General features: G+C 40.7%; 1 protein-coding gene across 1 annotated transcript in view; it reads right to left on the bottom strand.

Annotated features, from left to right (window-relative positions):
* Nucleotides 1–19,387, bottom strand: part of LOC309552619 (dynein axonemal heavy chain 3-like) — a 1,537,563-nt gene that overhangs the window by 579,942 nt on the left and 938,234 nt on the right. Inside the window, exon 36 of the mRNA XM_082253560.1 lies at nucleotides 7,284–7,466. Within this exon, the coding sequence (XP_082109686.1) occupies nucleotides 7,284–7,466 (183 nt within the window). The remainder of the gene's footprint in view (nucleotides 1–7,283; nucleotides 7,467–19,387) is intronic.

A 19,387-nucleotide genomic window follows, 5' to 3' on the forward strand; every position in this document is an offset into this window, starting at 1 on the left:
ATCCTGGAAAAAGGAACAAAATCCAGCATGTGATTACCCCACATAATGTTTTGCAATATTTTTTAAACCACGACCGACATACTTATTTAAACATTCTGGTCAGCAAGTGGTTATACCAGGATACTGTCTGTAGCTGCTAGTATGTTTTTTACAGCTAGTGATCGCTTGCATGTAAAAGATCTCGGGGCAGCTTTACAGTCACCTGATCAGCTTTGGGATGAATTAGAGTGGAGACTGCGAGCCAGGCCTTCTTGTCCACATCAGTGCCTGATCTCACAAATGCACTTCTGGAGGAATGGTCAAACATTCCCATAGACACACTCCTAAACCTTTTGGACAGCCTTCCCAGAAGAGTTTAAGCTGTTATAGCTGCTAAGGGTGGGCCATCTCAATATTGAACCCTACGGACTAAGACTGGGATGGCATTAAAGTTCATGTGCGTGTAAAGGCAGGCTTCCCAATACTATTGACAATATAGTGTATGTAAATGGTGATTGAACCACACAGTATCACTACGAGCATTAGAGTGAGAACAATAATTCTAGGTCCATAATTCACAATTAACTCTGAATGGATAATCTGTAAATGCTTTTAAAGTGTCACCTATGGACAATTTTATGTATTGTAGTTTGTCGCCATTTCACGGGTTTTCCCATTTTAAATTTCTTGACGTTTGGCAGCTACTGTATTTACTCAACACCAAATCATATTTTATATTTTACCAAATTGGGTATTATGTTGTGTTTGTGAGCACTAAAATGTATTTATTGTATTTTTTCCTGAAAACATGTGTTTGATAAATGGCTGCGCAAATGTCTTGTGACATACATAAAAAGTTTGTAACAGCCACCATTTCCCCAGTGCTTCAGGTCTCAGAAAATATATAATGTTAGATAGGCCTAATTTTCTAACAAAAAAATGCAGGGGGGCAAGTGGTAATTAGGGTCAGCCTTATCTTTCCCAGTATATTTGTGAATTAAGAATAAATGAGGTTTAAAATGGTCTAAAGCTGACCATATATGAAACAATCTGATTTTCCAATCTCTTTTGGATCCACAAATAACTATGTAGTACATGAAATTGCCTGACAGGATGCAGACAAGATTGTTAAGGTAGACCCTCACATTACAAAGTTTTGGTTAGTTAGTCAGGTTGAAAAAAGACACAAGTCCATCTAGCTCAACCAATAAAAAACAAGAAAGAAAACACAATCATACAATCCCATATACACAATCCTATGCCCACAGTTGATCCAGAGGAAGGCGAAAAACCCCCAGCAAAGCATGATCCAATTTGCTACAGAAGGAGAAAAAATTCCTTTCTGATCCCCTGAGAGGCAATTGGATATTCCCTGGATCAAATTTACGTATAAATATTAGTACCCAGCTATATTATGTACACCCAGGAGAGAATCCAAGCCTTTTTTAAAGCAATCTACTGAGCTGGCCAGAACCACTTCTGAAGGGAGTCTATTCCACATTTTTACAGCTCTTACTGGGAAAAAACCTTTCAGTAAAACAGACAAAATCTGTTTTCCTCTAGATGTAAAGAGTGCCCCTTGTCCTCTGTAGTGACCTTAAAGTGAATAACTCAACACCAAGTTCACTATATGGACCCCTTATGTATTTATCAATGTTGATCATATCCCCCTTAATCTCCTCTTCTCAAGAGAGAATCAATTCAGTTCCTCTAATCTTTCATCGTACCTGAGCTCCTCCATGCCTCTTATCAGTTCGGTTGCTCTTCTCTGTATTTTCTCCAGTTCTCAAATATTTTTTTTTTAAGAACTGGTGCACAAAACTGATCTGCATATTCCAGATGAGGTCTTACTAATGATTTGTACAGGGGCAAATTTATATCTTTCTCTCTGGAGTTCATGCCTCTCCTAGTACAAGAAATAACTGTGCTTGCTTTGGAAACTGCAGCTTGGCATTGCATGCTATTATTAAGCTTATCTACCAGAACACCCAGATCCTTCTCCACTATGGATTCCTCTAGTTGTACTCCCTCTAGTATGTATGATGCATGCATATTCTTAGCCCCCAAGTGCATAATTTTACATTTATCAACAATGAACCTCATTTGCCACATAATTTTCCAGCTTGTAAGTTGGAGACATCCTGTAAGGAAGTTTTTCCACTGTATAGCTTGGTGTCATCTGCAAAGACTGAAATGGTACTTTTAATCCCAGACTCTACATTATTTATAAAGATATTAACCACTTAAGCCCCGGAAGATTTTACCCCCTTCCTGACCAGGGGGTATTTTGCGATTCGGCACTGCGTGACTTTAATGGACAATTGCGCGGTCGTGCGACGCTGTATCTAAACGAATTTGGTGTCCTTTTTTTCCCAGAAACAGAGCTTTCTTTTGGTGGTATTTGATCACCTGTGCGATTTTTTGATCATGCGCTATAAACAAAAAAAGAGCGTAAATTTTGCAAAAATAGCAATATTTTTTCAAATTTTTTTATATGAAATTCCCCCCCAAAAAAATGTAAAAATCAAAATTTTTTAATATTTTCGGCCAATTTGTTTTATGCTACCTATGTTTGGTAAAAAAAATCGCAAAAAGCGTATTTTGATTGGTTTGCGCAAAAGTTATCGCGTTTACTAACAAAGGGAAAGATTTTTGTCATTTTTGTTGTTTTTTTTTTTAACGCGTAATGGCGGCGATCTGCGATTTTTTTTGCGGTACTGCGACATTGCGGCGGACAGATCGGACCCTTGACTGACATTTTTTACACTTTTGGGGTTACCAGTGACATTTCTACAGTAATCAGTGCTATACATATGCACTGTTACTGTAAAAATACACTGGCAGTGAAGGGGTTAACTTTTTTTGAAAGGGAGGGGCTATGTGTGTCCCTAGGGGCGTGCTTTCTACTGTGATTGGCTGTGGCTTCAGATGTATGAACAGTGATCAACGGTTCTACATAGTAGAACCGTATGATCATCCTTCATACACAGGGGAGAATGACAGGCAGCTTGTTTACACAAGCCGCCTGACTTTCTCCCTCTCCCCCGACGATCGCAGAGTGACCGGCGGACATCGGGGGGGTGCGTGACCGCGCGGGAGCGGGAGCGCGCCTCCGGCAGCACGCGCTCGCTCCCTAGACCCTCACAAGCTAGCGACGTAGACCTACGTCGCTTTGCCTGTGAGGGGCTGACTGCCGACGTAGATCTGCGTTAGGCAGTCGGCAAGTGGTTAAAAAAGTAAAGGTCCCAACACTGAACTTTGGGGTACACCACTGATAACCGTAGACCATTCAGAGTAAGAATCATTAACCACTACTCTCTGAATTATATTTTTTAGCCAGTTTTCTATCCATTTACAAACGGATCTTTCCAAGCCTGTAGACCTTGGCCATGTGTGGGGAACTGCATCAAACTCTTTTGCAAAATCCAAGTATACCACAGCCCCCCCCCCCCTGTCCAAGGTTTTACTTACCTCCTCATAAAAAGAAATCAGATTTGTTTGGCAACTTCTGTCTTTCTTGAATCCATGCTGTCTGTTGCTTAAAATATTTTTTTTTTACAGCAAGAACTCATCTATGTGATCTTTTATTAAACTCTCCAGTATCTTCCAACTATAAAAGTTAAACTAAAAGATCTAAAGTTACTTGGCAAAGACTTTGATCCCTTTTCAAATATATGCACCATATTGGCCATACGCCAATCCAGCTGTACTATTCCAGTCCTTACTGAGTCCTTAAAAATTAGAAACACAGGCTTTAAAATGACAAAGCTCAATTCTTTTAGGATGTGTGGGTGGATACCATCTGGTCCAGGTGCTTTATCCACCTTTATTCTGGACCATATCACTTTGGAGCTATTGTGGATAATTGGGGGCTGTGTCAATACCATTCCTGTTATACTTCATGCTCCTATGTATACAAAGAGCTGAAGAAAGTATTTAATAAATTTGCCTTCTCTTTGTCCCCAGTCACCCACTCCAGATTTATTTGTAAAGGGCCTACATGCTCAGACCTAACCTTTTTACTATTAATATATTTAAAGAATTTTTGGGGGTTTGTCTTACTATCTTTTGCAATTTGTCGTTCATTTTGAATTTTTGCGTCCTTGATTTCCTTTTTACATATTCCGTTATATTCTTTGTAACAATTAAATGATGATAATGTTCCTTCATTTTTATATTTTTTAAAAGCACTTTTCTTATTATTTATAGTTTTTTTTTAACGTTGGCCCTGAGCCACATAGGTTTTATTTTAGCCTTTTAAACGTATTGCCCGTGGAAATGTACTTTGCAGTAAAGCCTCGTACACACGTACCGATTGTCGGCCGCAAATATTCGGCCGATGACCGATCGGCCGATTGTAGGCTTGTTAGTATGATGCTTCCGACAGCCGACAGCGCATTTTCGGCCGAACAGAATCTGTCGTGCAGGCATTAAAATTTTTGTTGGCCAACACCAGAACGGCCGATTGTTCGCCAGTCAGTACAGATTTCGGCCGACAGACAGCAGATTAGCAAGACTGGGCATGCTCAGAAAAGAAAAAAGACAAGGAAAGTTAACCATCACATGACATCACTTCTGCAGTCAGCTGTTGTTTGCCGACAAAATTTGTGTGCAGTCTTTTGCAGTTTTCAACAGACATGACAGCCATGGACAAAAGACGGCCGATCGTTCGGCCGACGATCGGTACGTGTGTACGGGGCTTAAGTTTGCATACAGTTTTTTTGAAGAATTCACATTTCTGTTCTGTTTTCATTGATGGCAATATTCCCTCCCAGTCTAAGTCTTGGAGAGCAGCCCTCATCATTGGAAAATTTGCTCTCTTAAAGTTGTGTTTTTATATTTCCCGTATGCATTTATTGCTTATAGCTAACATTAAATTAAATCATATTATGGTCACGGCTGCCTAGATGTTCTTTTTTATGAATATTGGTAATACGCTCTTCATGGTTTGAGATTACCAGGTCCAGCAGAGCATCATTCCCAGTCGGGGGCCTCAATAAACTGCACCATAAAATTGTCTTGTAATAGAGTTTATAAATGTTTGCCTTTTAATTGTTCAAGCAGTGCCATTACTCCAGTAAATGTCTGTGTAGTTAAAATCCCCCACTATTAACACTGTCCCAGCCCTTAAAGCCCTTTCTATCTGTGCAAGGAGCTGAGTCTTCACCTCCTCATTAATATTGGGAGGTCTATAAGGAACTCCAATTATAATCTTTGTATTACGCACATCCATGTACATTTCCACTCATACTGCTTCAGACTCATCACACTCTTCATCAACTAGGTCCTCTTTCACACTCACTTTGAGATCACTTCTCACATAGAGGCAGACACCACCACCCCTCTGTTTTACTCTTTTTGAAAGACAGCATAGCCAGGAATATTAATAGCCCAGTGATGTGAAGAATGAAGCCAAGACTCAGCAATACCAACTAAATCATAGTTCTCCTCGTGCACCAGAGCTTCCAACTCACCTACTTTGCTTGACAGATTTCTGGCATTGGCGAAAAACACTTTAATTCATTGTCACATTTTGCACACTTATTTCGCATATTTTTTTTTGTACAAATAGTACAATTTCAAATAGTTGTTTGTAACACAGGAACCTTCTTATCCTCTGCCATAGCTCTCCCCCATCTTTCCCCATTCCACCCACCAATAGTGGCTGACCCCTGTCTGACCTGTCTGCTGAATTATAATCTAATTCACCCTCCCTTCAATCCTAGTTTAAATACTCCTCCAACCCTCCCATAAACCTCTCCCCCAGGCACAGGAGACCCCTTTCCATTTAGGTGCAAACCATCTTTAGCATATAGGTTGCACCCCAATGAAAATCAGCCCAGTGCTCTAAAAGCCCAGATCTCTCCTTCTAACACCAGGTCTTTAGCCATGCATTCAGCCCTCTAATCTCCCCCTGTCTTTCCTGTATTGCACATGGCACAGGCAATATTTCAGAGAATATCACCTCGGAGGTCCTCCCCTTCAACTTGCAGCCTAGTTTATTAAATTGATTCCTAACGTGGAGTTCCAGACATTTTTGTGTTTATTAAAAGTCAGCAGCTACATAAAGTGTAGCTGCTGACTTTTAATAAACACACACTCACCTGTCCCACGAACCAGCGATGCAGCCGCACAAAGCCTCAATTCTCTTCCTCTTCTCCCCCCAGCACCGACATCACTAGTGTGGTCCCCCAGCTGTGACAGCTTGCGGCTTCACAGCCAGGTTCTCACTACACAAGTCTTTCTTAGTGGCCAGGCAATCTTCTGGGACATTTGATGTGTCCCAGAAGGTTGCAGGGAGGGAGGTGGAGAAGAGATCTTCCCCTCGAGCCGCCTAGGTGGCGTGAGTGGAAGTGGGAGCGGGTACCTGTCAAAACTAGGTATCCGCTCCCCCACAAAAAAAATGACATGCCAAATGTGGCATGCCAGGGGGTCAGGAGTCTTTAAAGCGGAAGTTCCACTTTTGGTTTGAACTCTGCTTTAAGGAACCTCCACCTTCCATATATTCTGTCATTGTTTCCAACATGGACCACGATAGCTGGGTCATACCCAGCTGCTCCCAGTAATTTATCAACCTGGTTAATCTAAGTAAGATTGTACAGTCTGATTGTAAAATGTATGGCAAGTTAAGTGGTTTCAAATTTTGATCCTGGTACTGGCACCCAAACTAATCTTGTGTTTTACAACTTTCACACTGTTGTTACCTATTGGCTTGTATTCAATAAACCTGTTCATTTAGTGATGTTTGGTTTAAAAAATTGCGATGTAAATAATTAACTTTTTTGTTATTTATTTTTTCACTTAAAAATACATATAACAGTTGAAATCACTAAACATCAGCCATCAAATAAATATGTGTTTTTGTTGTTATTATTATTACTATTGGCATGAAAGTACCTTTCACTTCCACTTATACAGCTTTTCCCGTCCCATGACTGTCTGCATGTCAGATTAAGCTGATTCTACTATATTTTAGCTTGTATATCCTTGTATACTACATTTGCATTCCCCTCTTGAAGTGGAACTTAATATTCTTTGCAAACAAAATGATACATTTTGTAACCCATCAGGGACCATAATGAGCAAACTTGCAGCCATTTGCTGTGCTTTTGATCAATAGCCCCCATCATGGCAGCAGCAGGCAAGCCTATCTGATATTCTGTTCTAATTTTAACACCCAATCCACTGCCACAATTTTACAGACATGTGTGTCCAATTTTCTTGATTTTGTATTGCCTGATCAATATTAAATCTAATTTACAATTCTGTCCCCTGTGAAGCTTGCATATGTTATGTCAACATACCTTAATGGCTTTGGCTTCCAAAGCAGCCTTGTTAGCTGTTGCCTCATCTGCTTCAACTAAACTTTTAACTGCTTCCACCTCCAATGTCTCATCTGCGATAATGTTTACCAGCTCCTCCGTCTCGCTGCTTCGTTCAATCAACATAGGCTTTAGCTCTGTCAGCTCTTGTTGCATGATTGCTATCTGATGGGCCAAAAAATAAAGACATGGAAAAGGCTTGAAAACAAATATTGCAATGAAATGTCACACTGGTACAATCATAATAATATTCTTTGAGGCTTTTTTATGGACTGAAATACACAAGCAAAAGTGGAGTTAATAGCCATTGCAATCAACAAGCTTTCACATAACCACTAATCTGAATAGTTTTTATAGCCAACCTCTACTCTACTAGTTTTTATAACTGATTTTGATTTTTATTTCCTTGGACTGCTAAACATGACATCAAAAATTACTATCTTCTGTGTTAAAAATAGTTACATTAATGAAACATTTAACAAATTCATTTATATATAAAATATATTTGGAACTAAAACATTTTAATTTTACTTAACTGCAGTTTTTACATAAAAGACACATTATGTACAACCGCTATTATCTAAGTTGCCTCTTGGATCAATTTCAAGTCATCCCTTTGCAATCTTCACCATAGTTGAATTACAGAATTTGTTGAGCTACCTGTGAAGTGAACCCCAATTAAAAAACTGTAGAAAGGAAATATTTAAAATCTAGTATGAGAGTAGTTTTTAAGTGGGTGACCTGTTTCAGCAGAATATTTAGATGACATCCAGATGAAACTGTAGATGTGCCTGAAGTGCACTTTCACTCCCTTTTGTTTCTTTAAAGAATATTATTCCTTCCTCAGTAGTGGAGCCCACGCTTCAGCCTTTCTTGCCTGGGTGGAATGCATGTCCCCAGCTGCACAAAGCCTCCTGGGATACTCAGGCATTCCAGGGGGCTTCAGAGCAATCTGTGACATGATGTACATACACTGCTTTCTAGCTCTTGGTGTCCAACCATAATACTTATGTACAAACTTTGGGCAACATTGCACTCTTTACTGAATTATGAAGGTTTCATTACCTTTACCCCCAATTTAAACAGTCATAGTTTCCAAGAACTTCTGAAATGAACAAACTTTAACTCCTGGAAAGCTTGAGGTGTCTCAAGACTTTCTCAGTGGTACGTAGTTTCTAATCTTATTTCCTCTCAAGACCTATTTGGAGGAATTGCCATTTTCACACCATAGATTCTCTCAATACCTACGCTTTATCAGCTCAGTTCAGGTTCATCATTTTGAAATTCACTACAGCGGATTAAGATGATCACTGATATTCTAATATATTCTAATATGAAAAGCTGATAAATATATGCTGCTAAATTACAAAAACATTGTGTGGAGAATGGGTGAGTACCCCTGGCTTGGCTCTTGTCTCATTGGTTCTACTGACTTTCTAATCACCCTCTAAACCTCACAAAGTGATTTGCACGAGATAGGCGTAGCAGACCCCCAACTCTCTTTCAGGCTTCTGTGATCATATTGAGCCCGTAGAGTGCATGCCCGGTTAATCCACTGCTTTTTTCTGCTTTCATTGTTCATTGTAATTATGAGGTGAATGCATCATAATATTATTATGTAACTATCAGTGTCCAACATGTTACTGATAGCAGCAGAAGGCTTTTCTTTGTTACCATATATGTAAGATGTTCTTTTTCCTGCCAACAGGTTTCTGTATGTTTTTTCTTATTTTATTGTTTTGATTTAGGAGGGAAGTGAATAGATGGGCTTATTTAATGAAAGCAGATTATGGCTGTTGCTTTAGGTTACTACATTATTAAATAAGCCCATTTAATTTTAATGTCACACTGAAAATCTTAGAAATCATGGTGTGTTTCTGGTACAGGTTGAACCTACAAAAAATAATTCTTAGACCAATTTAAACTGACAGAAGCCGTCATCAATCCTCGTGAGAAATAATAAGACTCAAAATTGAGTTTAGCAAGTAATGTCAAGAGATGTAAACAGATTTGAATGTCACTGGCATTGAGGTGACATAGAAGTAAAAATCAGCTAATATTCTGAGATTGAATGATTGTGCACAGGGGGAATAAAAGAACAGCATTGTCTTTAGGCACTGTCACAAGCAAGATGTGACAGGGTGTATGTATTGGCTCTGTTAGGTCCACTGAATCTTCCATAAAGATGCCATAGAATACTGATCAGAAATTGAGGCCAATAGTAGTTGTCTATGTGAGAAGCAAAGTTATCTGAAACATTTGTATCTGTGCTACAACTAGACACATCTTTCTCAAAGAGACCCTGTCCCCATGATGTTCACTTTTTTTTGTCAAAATCCTTGGAATTGCATTTCTTGACGTATTGCTCCAGTCTGTTGTTTGTTAGGAAAATGAGAAAATGTACTCTGTATTCTGCCAGGTACTGCCGTCTTGTCTCTGACACCAACAGCCCCAGCAGCAGTAACTGGGAGTCAGTATGATCTGACACTCAGGTAAGTATTGATTTCAGGATAAATGTAATAGTTGCTTCAGCAGTAAACAGAACTAGTTTTCTGTTTTCTTGCTTGGTAAGTAAGCTATCGTTGGACGGTGTAGGGGTGGAAAAGGTTCTTTGGCACCAGTGAGCAGTGGCCATTTTGGTGGAGACCAAGAGTGAGATGAAGAACTGTGATTGCCCTCCACTGCAGCTGTTTAGGAAACCTGTCATGAGCAGCAGAGGGAGGTCCTGATTTGCTGATCAAAGCCTCCAAAGAACCCAAAAAAATGCCCAAAAAAACGCTAGCGTCAAAAAAAAACGCCCAGGTGTGTTGTTGCAGGCTTTTTTTGGGGGGTTTTTGGAGGCAGGCAAAACATCTGAACTTGTGTATATAGGTATATATACCACTATACACAAGTTCAGATGTTTTGCCTGCCTCTAAAGAACCCAAAAAAATGCCCAAAAAAAACGCCTGCTACTAAACTGGCAAGGTGTGAAATGCGAGAAGCAAACAACCTGTTCTATAATTGCACTAATACAAACAATCCTTTTTTTTATGGTTCTGGACATGCTACAGAGCTGAAACATCACAGATACACCTTTTAGACACCCCAGACACAAAATCACACAAAAAAAGTTCTTAAAAAATTGTCATTTTTGATAGAGAGCCAATTATTGAAAAAAAAAAAAAATTCTTTGGATTTAGTATCTGGGGGGTCTAAAAAGTGTACCTGTGAAGTTTCAGCTCTGTAGAATGTACAGAACCATAAAAAAAAGATTGTTTGTATTTTGTCACTTAGAACACAGGTTGTTGGCTTCTCGCTTTTCACACATTGCCGGTTTAGTAGCAAGCGTTTTTTTGGGCATTTTTTGGGTTCTTTGGAATCAGGAAAAACATCTGAACTTGTGTATAGTGGTATATATACCACTATACACAAGTTCAGATGTTTTGCCTGCCTCCAAAGAACCCAAAAAAATGCCCAAAAAAACGCTAGCGTAAAAAAAAAAAACGCCCAGGTGTGTTGTTGCAGGCATTTTTTGGGGGTTTTTGGAGGCAGGCAAAACATCTGAACTTGTGTACACACACATACTTATATGTATTTTACACTTAGACAGATATAGGTGTTATAGGAGCGTAACTATATTAGTGTAAATGATTTCATTAGCGCAAGCATATATTTCTGCTACTATCACACCTATATATGTCTAGGTGTGTATATACATATAAGTATGCGTGTATATTTACCCGTATACAGAAGTTCAGATGTTTTGCCTGCCTCCAAAGAACCCAAAAAATGCCCAAAAAAACGCTAGCGCCAAAAAAAAAAACGCCCAGGTGTGTTGTTGCAGGCATTTTTTGGGGGTTTTTGGAGGCAGGCTAAACATCTGAACTTGTGTATACGGGTATATATACACACATACTTATATGTATATACACACCTAGACATATATAGGTGTGATAGTAGCAGAAATATATGCTTGCGCTAATGAAATAATTTACACTAATATAGTTACGCTCCTATAACATCTATATATGTCTAAGTGTAAAATACATATAAGTATGTGTGTGTACACAAGTTCAGATGTTTTGCCTGCCTCCAAAAAACCCCCAAAAATGCCTGCAACAACACACCTGGGCGTTTTTTTTTTTTTGACGCTAGCGTTTTTTTGGGCATTTTTTTGGGTTCTTTGGAGGCAGGCAAAACATCTGAACTTGTGTATAGTGGTATATATATACTACTATACACAAGTTCAGATGTTTTTCCTGACTCCAAAGAACCCAAAAATTGCCCAAAAAAAAAAACGCTTGCTACTAAACCGGCAATGTGTGAAAAGCGAGAAGCCAACAACCTGTGTTCTAAGTGACAAAATACAAACAATCTTTTTTATGGTTCTGTACATGCTACAGAGCTGAAACTTCACAGGTACACTTTTTAGACCCCCCAGATTTTTTTTTTATTTTTTTAATTTTTTTTTATTTTTTCAATAATTGGCTCTCTATCAAAAATGACAATTTTTAAGAACTTTTTTTGTGTGATTTTGTGTCTGGGGGGTGTAAAAGGTGTACATGTGAAGTTTCAGCTCTGTAGCATGTCCAGAACCAGAAAAAAAAAGATCATATAGGTGTAAAAGGAGGGTCCCACCATCTCTGCTCTACTGAAAAATTATCTTTTTTTCTGGTTCTGGACATGCCACAGAGCTGAAACTTCACAGGTACACTTTTTAGACCCCCCCCCCCCCCCAGATACTAAATCCAAAGAATATTTTTATTTTTTTTAAATTTTTTCAATAATTGGCTCTCTATCAAAAATGACAATTTTTAAGAACTTTTTTTTTGTGTGATTTTGTGTCTTGGGGGTCTAAAAGGTGTACCTGTGAAGTTTTAGCATGTCCAGAACCATAAAAAAAAGATCATTTGTATTAGTGCAATTATAGATCTGTAATATGGCTTCGCTCTTTTCACACCTTGCCGGTTTAGTAGCAGGCGTTTTTTTTGGCATTTTTTTGGGTTCTTTAGAGGCAGGCAAAACATCTGAACTTGTGTATAGTGGTATATATACCCGTATACACAAGTTCAGATGTTTTTCCTGCCCCAAAAGAACCCAAAAAATGCCCAAAAAAACACCTGCTATTAAACTGGCAATGTGTGAAAAGCGAGAAGCCAACAACCTGTGTTCTAACTTCTAACTGACAAAATACAAACAATCTTTTTTTTATGGTTCTGGACATGCTACAGAGCTGAAACTTCACAGGTACACTTTTTAGACTCACCAGATACTAAATCCAAAGTCAAAACCAAAAAATCTCTCTTTTTTTTTAATTTTTTCAATAATTGGCTCTCTATCAAAAATGACAATTTTTAAGAACTTTTTTTTGTGTGATTAATAGTCCCTGGGGTATGACCCAGAACCCTAGGCACTTTTTAGGGGCATTTATTGGGTTTTAGGGCTTCAAAATTGGGTTTTTTGATTACCGAAGTTCGGGTCCCATTGATTTCAATGGGGTTCTGAAATCCGGGCCGAACTTTCGGGAAGTTCGGATGTTCTGGCCGAACCAAACTTTTGAAAAGTTCGATCATCCCTAGTGACCACCAAAGAGTTGATGTTCCTGTGATTCTTTGGCTGTTTTGTACCAGCTAGAGAATGTGTTGCTGTAAGGAGAGAGTATTCACAGTTGTGAGGAGAGTGCTGTGCTTACTAGAGACTAAGCTGCTGCAGATATTGTGTATTGTGGCTGCCAAAGAATCTGAGAGAGAGAGTGCCACTGTGCCACCAAGGATTCCTGGGATCAGCTGGAGTGATTAGAGGCCTTTTAGCCACTTGTTCATGTTACTGCAGTTTGACATTCCTCTGTGGAGTTATGTTTGTACCTATTCCCTTGGAATAGCAATTACTCCAGTTTGGGAGCATGTGCTTCAACCGAATATCCAGGGGGCCAATGCCAGTAAACTATGATCAAAGACCACTGATCAGTGATTTAGATAGAGTCCTTTTGTTGTTGGGCAAGCCATCTAGTTTTTCTGCTGTCTTTGACTATTTTGGTACATATTTACAGTTCGTCAATTTGTGTCCTATGTTCACTACTCTACTGTATTATAGTACTGTTACATTGAGCTCAGTCACGTGTTACATCGAGCTGGGTCATCACTGGGTGGCACAGAGGAAGTATCTAGCCAGTGACTCCTCCATGGGTAGTGCTTTATAAGATTATTTTACTATTCAGTGATGTGCTCAGCAGATAAAAACACACATAGTGATCTGGACTCTTTAAAAGAAATCAGATAGAATACCTGGCATTACTGACCTCTCAATCAAACTTTGCCATTCTGTGTTGGTGGTCCAACGGTTTTGCCATTTTCAGAGGTACAGAACTGAAACAAATATGAAGGTCAGGTGTTCTGCCTGTACTAGGAGTTTCTAATCTGCATGCTTGTTCTGGGTAAGTAACTCAAAACATACTGAAGCCAAAAACAGTCAGGCAACTCATTTTTTTGGAGGAGGCCAATAATGGCAGACCCTAAATGTTTCAATAAAAAATTGTCATGGCTATATAATCCCCAATTTCAATCAAATGTGTAATACAAATTTGTTACAAAACCCAAAACTAAACTGTTGGATAGAATAGAAGATTAAAATGGAACTGAAATTCTGCAGTAACAAACAGGCAGCAGGCAGGCTTGTATTACTGAAGAGACAAGCAAGGTTTCTTCTGCAAGTAAATGCCCCTAGCTGTCTTCTTGGTTGGTGTAAACTGAGCTGGGCATTCACAGCTCAGCTTACAGAGCTTGGTTGGTCTCTGTGTGTCAGGATGATGGCCTCTTGTGCATGTACAGGAATGACGTCATCTTGCGATGAAGAAGGCTAAAAACCAGCACATCAGAGAAGATTCCAGTGCTGGCAAGGGACTGGGAAAGGTTAGTATTACCCCTTTAGTAATGCTTTAAAGTGTATTTAGACTAAGGCAATCCTATCCTTTAAATAGTGTGAGACAATATCTGTTGTAAATGATAAAGAACTTACAATCTGCTTCCTGCACATGTTGTTTGCCTAGGCCCACTATGTTATATGTGGGTGTGAGGCTGTCACCATAGCGCGTTACAACCAGACTTTGCCTCTGATTAAACTTTCTATATAATCAAGTAATTTTTTTTTTCAGCATAAAATTTTGATTGCGTTTCAAAATGAACAATAGAGAAAAGGAGTACTAGTAAACTAGCACACATAAAAAGAATATATTCTCTCCATATGCATTGGATTACCCTTAATTGCAAAGTCAGTAAAGAGAAGCAATAATATAAAAGGATTTCCTTTAATGGTTAGAAACATCATTTTTTATGCCTGTTTGACCATATATTATAATCAAGTAATTAAAACCAGGAGGGGTTACACATGCCTCTGATGATGTCTGTTTGATGACAGTGACGCTGAAAGAACAAACATCGTCTAACAGGCAGAAGTGTTCTGCTGCTTCTAATCAGGAAATACTGTATGTCTCAAAGGTAAATTTGTTCTACCAATTACTTTGTACTATTTAACTATGCTTATGAATCCTTGCTGGAGAGAAATACTTTTCACCCCGTAGTGCAATTTTTTCTAGGCCGTTATTGGTCTAGTAATGCCACAGGTCCTCTTCTTGTCTGGCAGTGGGTGGTTCTTAAATGCTGCTGATTGCAATGCCATGTATTGAGCATTGATACCTTGGGCTCATAGGATGTGAGTCAAATGATGCTCAGTATCATTCAATCTGGAAGAGAAGTAGCTCTTGATTAGTTTCTGGCTGATTCTGGGGAGGACAGGGCCAGAGTTTTGGGTGATAATAGGATGTGACATCACTGGACATTACCACCCAGCATGTTTCGTCTTCATTAAGCAACGTCATTGAAACAGTGATCCCACAAAGCCTCTTCCGCCTGAAGCCCGGTATACACTGCAAGTTTTTCACAACTGACAGATCGCCGTACTAACACAAGGAATGTCTTTGTATTCTGACAGGGCCAGTTACTACTCTGGGCTTTTTCAGGCAAACATAATACCTGGTTTGTGTTCATGTCAGCTTGTATTTTTTAATGAAAAAACTCTCAAGCTGCAATCATTCACAACTAGAGTTGAGCGGAAACCTGGATGTTCGGGTTCAACGGGTTTGGCCGAACTTCGCAAAAAAGTTTGGGGACCCGAACTTTGTGGATAGGGAAATAACTTAAAATAACATAAAATATATAAAAATAAAAAATAATAATCCTGATCTAGGAGGACAAGGTCCATATGTAGTAGGAGGTTGAGGTGGTGTCGGATGTGGCAGTGTAGGTGGAAGCGGCGGTAGAGGAGGACGAGGTAACCAACACTGTTTTTTTTTAATTTTATTTTTTTTAAATGAAAGGAAAAGGGGCATCCTTCCTATTTTCAATAAAGCTTACTTACATATAAGCAGAGAGCACTAGATTTTTGCCTTATATCTTTACTACATGTCCCGGCGACCTCCGGAGGTGAAAGGCTGGAGAGTCATCCCTGGAGTCCATTATCCTCATACAGGCTAATGCTGGCCCGTTTGGGTCTTATATTGAGGTGAGAGGCCAATCTTTCTGGTGGAGGGATTCAACACACTGGTGTTTAATATCATCTCTCACGGGATCGAGGCTTCTTTTATGATAAATGGACACTTGAACACACTAATAATTGCTTTTGAGCACGGCATCATTCTTGAACTGTATATTTGGACACTTTTATTATTTATACGGTCACTTTAGTAATAATTTTGTGCACGTCTGGCGCATCACGTTTTTATTTATATAACTTGGTGTAGGCTAGTTATTAGCAGTCACAGGGTGAGGTAAAATTGTTGCTGGGGAACGTTTAGTTGACCTTTATGACCTGGGGTTATTCAGCAGCTGTTCCAGCTCAAGTCTGTCCCTGTATCTGGGGAGATTGGGCCGGTTCCCCCTCTTCCCACTCAAATTCCCTTGTATCTGGGGAGATTAGTTGAGTTTTCCCCTCTTCCTGCTCAAAAATCCCGCCTAAAACCCTGGTTTAGGGCTATTTAAGAGGGACCCTCGCAGCTAAGGGCTCAGCCACCTCACTGGAACGGAGCTGTGGTGTTCCCCTCCCTCCCTCGTTTTGTCACAGCCAGTATTATTATTTGGAGGGTCACCTTTGTGTTATGCAAAGGGGGACAATGTATATATATATATATATATATATATATATATATATATTCAATGTGTTCTGTGTATTAATTTTGTTCTGGATAATTTTATTAAGTTGAATTTGTTTATTCTTACAACCTGGGTCGTAGTGACCGGGTTGTTTTCAGTATATAGAATTACCACTAAATAAACTGTTGTGTGATCCTCTGCGCTTAGAGGTAAAAGTGAACAAGTAAGTATATGAATAAATCAGTATAAATATATGACTCAATAATTCAAAAATTCAAAAGTGGCGAGTGGTGGCGGCAAGCGAGGGTGTTCCCTATAAATGTGCACCAGTAAATTTGCACCAGTGATCCTGTATGGATGAATACACTTTTCTGCTCCATGCTTTTCTGCTACATTTTTGTCAATGGACTTTGATGGATTCCTATTGATTTGAATATATTCATTTTATGTATTTATCTCATATATTTATGCATTTAGGAATTTATCATTGTGGATTTGTACCCACACTGGTTTTATTATTTGGATGGTAAGAGGTTATCACAATCCTTGCACTACTGAAATTTCAGTCAGTTAAGACACTAATTATTTCAATTTCACAGATTGTTTTCAGTGTTTTATAATATTGTTGAAAATATTTTATCACGTTTGTTTAAATAAACAAATAATAAACGGCCACGGCCTTACAAATTTTCCAACCAGATGTTGTGTGGTGTCTCATTATTGTAAATGTATTATCTGTCATTTATTAATAATCCAGGAAGTCCTGTCTACTATCCCATTAGGGTACACCCCAAAAGAGTGAGAGAGATTAAAAATACAACAATGGCTGGGTAAGGCCGGTATACATGTCTATTCTGCACAAGGTATGGACAAGTCCTGTGGGATCCATGCCTGGTTCATTTTAATGAACGTGAGCTTGTCCACATTGGCTCTGGACAGGCAGCTGCGCTTGTCTGTGATAACACCCCCTGCCATGCTAAATACACGTTCAGATAATACACTGGCTGCAGGGCAGGCCAGCACCTCAAAGGCGTAAAGGGCAAGCTCAGGCCATGTGCCCAATTTGGAGACCCAGTGTCAGGTCACCTGTGGCCAGGTGACAACTGCACCCTGTTGGAGGCAGGGGTGCACCGCAAAGGAAGTGAACCCAGTAGCTGACTGCTGCAGATGGACAGAAACGTGAACCCAAGATTCCCCAGGGCGCGGAGTGTAAGACCCAGCAGGTGTTCACCAGAGCCTCTAGTGGTGAGGATGGACTTAGCTGCAGCTGGGCCCAGGTCGCAGCCCCTGGGGTCCCCGGGTCACGCTCCGTAGGGAGAGAGGGGAAGCAGCCACTCAGGACACAAGGGATAGTGATGGGTAAGCCGAGCTCGGGACAACAGGCAGACAAGGGAAACCAAGGGACAGGCTAAAGATCAGGGTCACAGGCAAACAAGAATAGTTAGAGACAAGCCAAAGTCGGTACACAGAAAGGTAGATCAAGCACACGGCAGACAGGAAACAACTAACAAAAACTGTTGAAAAGCCAAGCAGACCTGCAGTGCGCTGGGTAATATAGACTTCCTGGAATGGCCTGCGGTGGAGCCAAACAGGGAAGAGAGATGATAAAAGCAGCCAGAAGGAAGAGTCTGGCCCTTGATGCAGACATGAGGAACAGGTAAGCTACCAGACATTATTGCATGTCCATGACACCCAGAAGTTGAAGGGGGCAGACCCATCATTCAGTACGTCTAGCCGTGTGCACACATACTACTCCACTATGTTGGTGAAATGCTGCCTCCTGCTAAGATGTTCCATATCAGCTGGTGGTGCTGGTTGTTGTGGCGTGTTGACAAAGCTTTTCCACATTTCGGCCATGCTAACCCTGTCTTCTGAGGTGCTGGCGTTTCCTCGGCTGCGTTGGCTACCTCTTCCTCCTCCTCTGCCTTCACCTTGTGCTTCCACTGCGCCCCCGCTGTCAGGTGGGAATGCCACCAGCAGCGCGCCTACCAGCGTGCACTTGTACTCATGCATCTTACGTAATTAAGGACGGTAGGTTGTCCTTGTAACGGGGATCCAGCAGCGTGGCCACCCAGTAATCAGCACAAGTTATAATGTGGGAAACTTGGCGGCCATTGCGGAGACACTGCAGCATGTAATCGCTCATGTGTGCCAGGCTGCCCAGAGGCAACGAAAAGCTGTCCTCTGTGGGAGGTGTATTGTCTGTGTCCTCTGTATCCCCCCAGCCATGCACCAGTGATGGCCATGAGCTGGTCTGGGTGCCACCCTGCCGTGAACATGGTTCCTCCTCCTCCATCTCCTCCTCGTCATCCTCCCCCTCGTCATCCTCCAGAACTGTGCCCTTGCTGGACAATTGTGTACCTGGCGTTTGCGGGTGCAGGAACCCACCCTCGGAGCCACTTGTGAATGACTGCCCTAAAAGCCTTGGAAATGATCCCTCTTCCGACCTCCTCCACCTGTGCCACATCCTCTTCCGTCATCGCCCCAATGTTTTTTTTAAAGAGGCACAGAAGTGGGATAGTAACGCTGAGAATGGCGTCATCGGCACTGGCTAAGTTGGTGGAGTACTCGAAACAGCGCAACAAGGCACACAGGACTCGCATGGAGGCCCAGTTATTGGTGGTGAAGTGGTGCTGTTCCGCAGAGCGACTCACGCGTGCATGCTGCAGCTGAAACTCCACATATCGCCTGCTGCTGCTTACACAGTCTGGCCAGCATGTGCAAGGTGGAGTTCCACCTTGTGGGCATGTCACATGTGAGGAGGTAAGGAACCTCTGCACCACCAAATTCAGCACATGCACCAGGCAAGGGATGTGCGTCACACCAGCTATGCCCAGAGCTGCTACAAGATTTCACCCATTATCGCACACCACCAGGCCGGGCTTGAGGCTCACTGGCAAAAACCACTCATCGGTCCATTGTTCAATGCCCCTCCACAACTCCTGCGTGGTGGTGGGTTTT

The sequence above is a fragment of the Pelophylax lessonae genome (assembly GCF_965119305.1).
Source record: "Pelophylax lessonae genome assembly, chromosome: 4".
Lineage (NCBI taxonomy): Eukaryota > Metazoa > Chordata > Amphibia > Anura > Ranidae > Pelophylax > Pelophylax lessonae.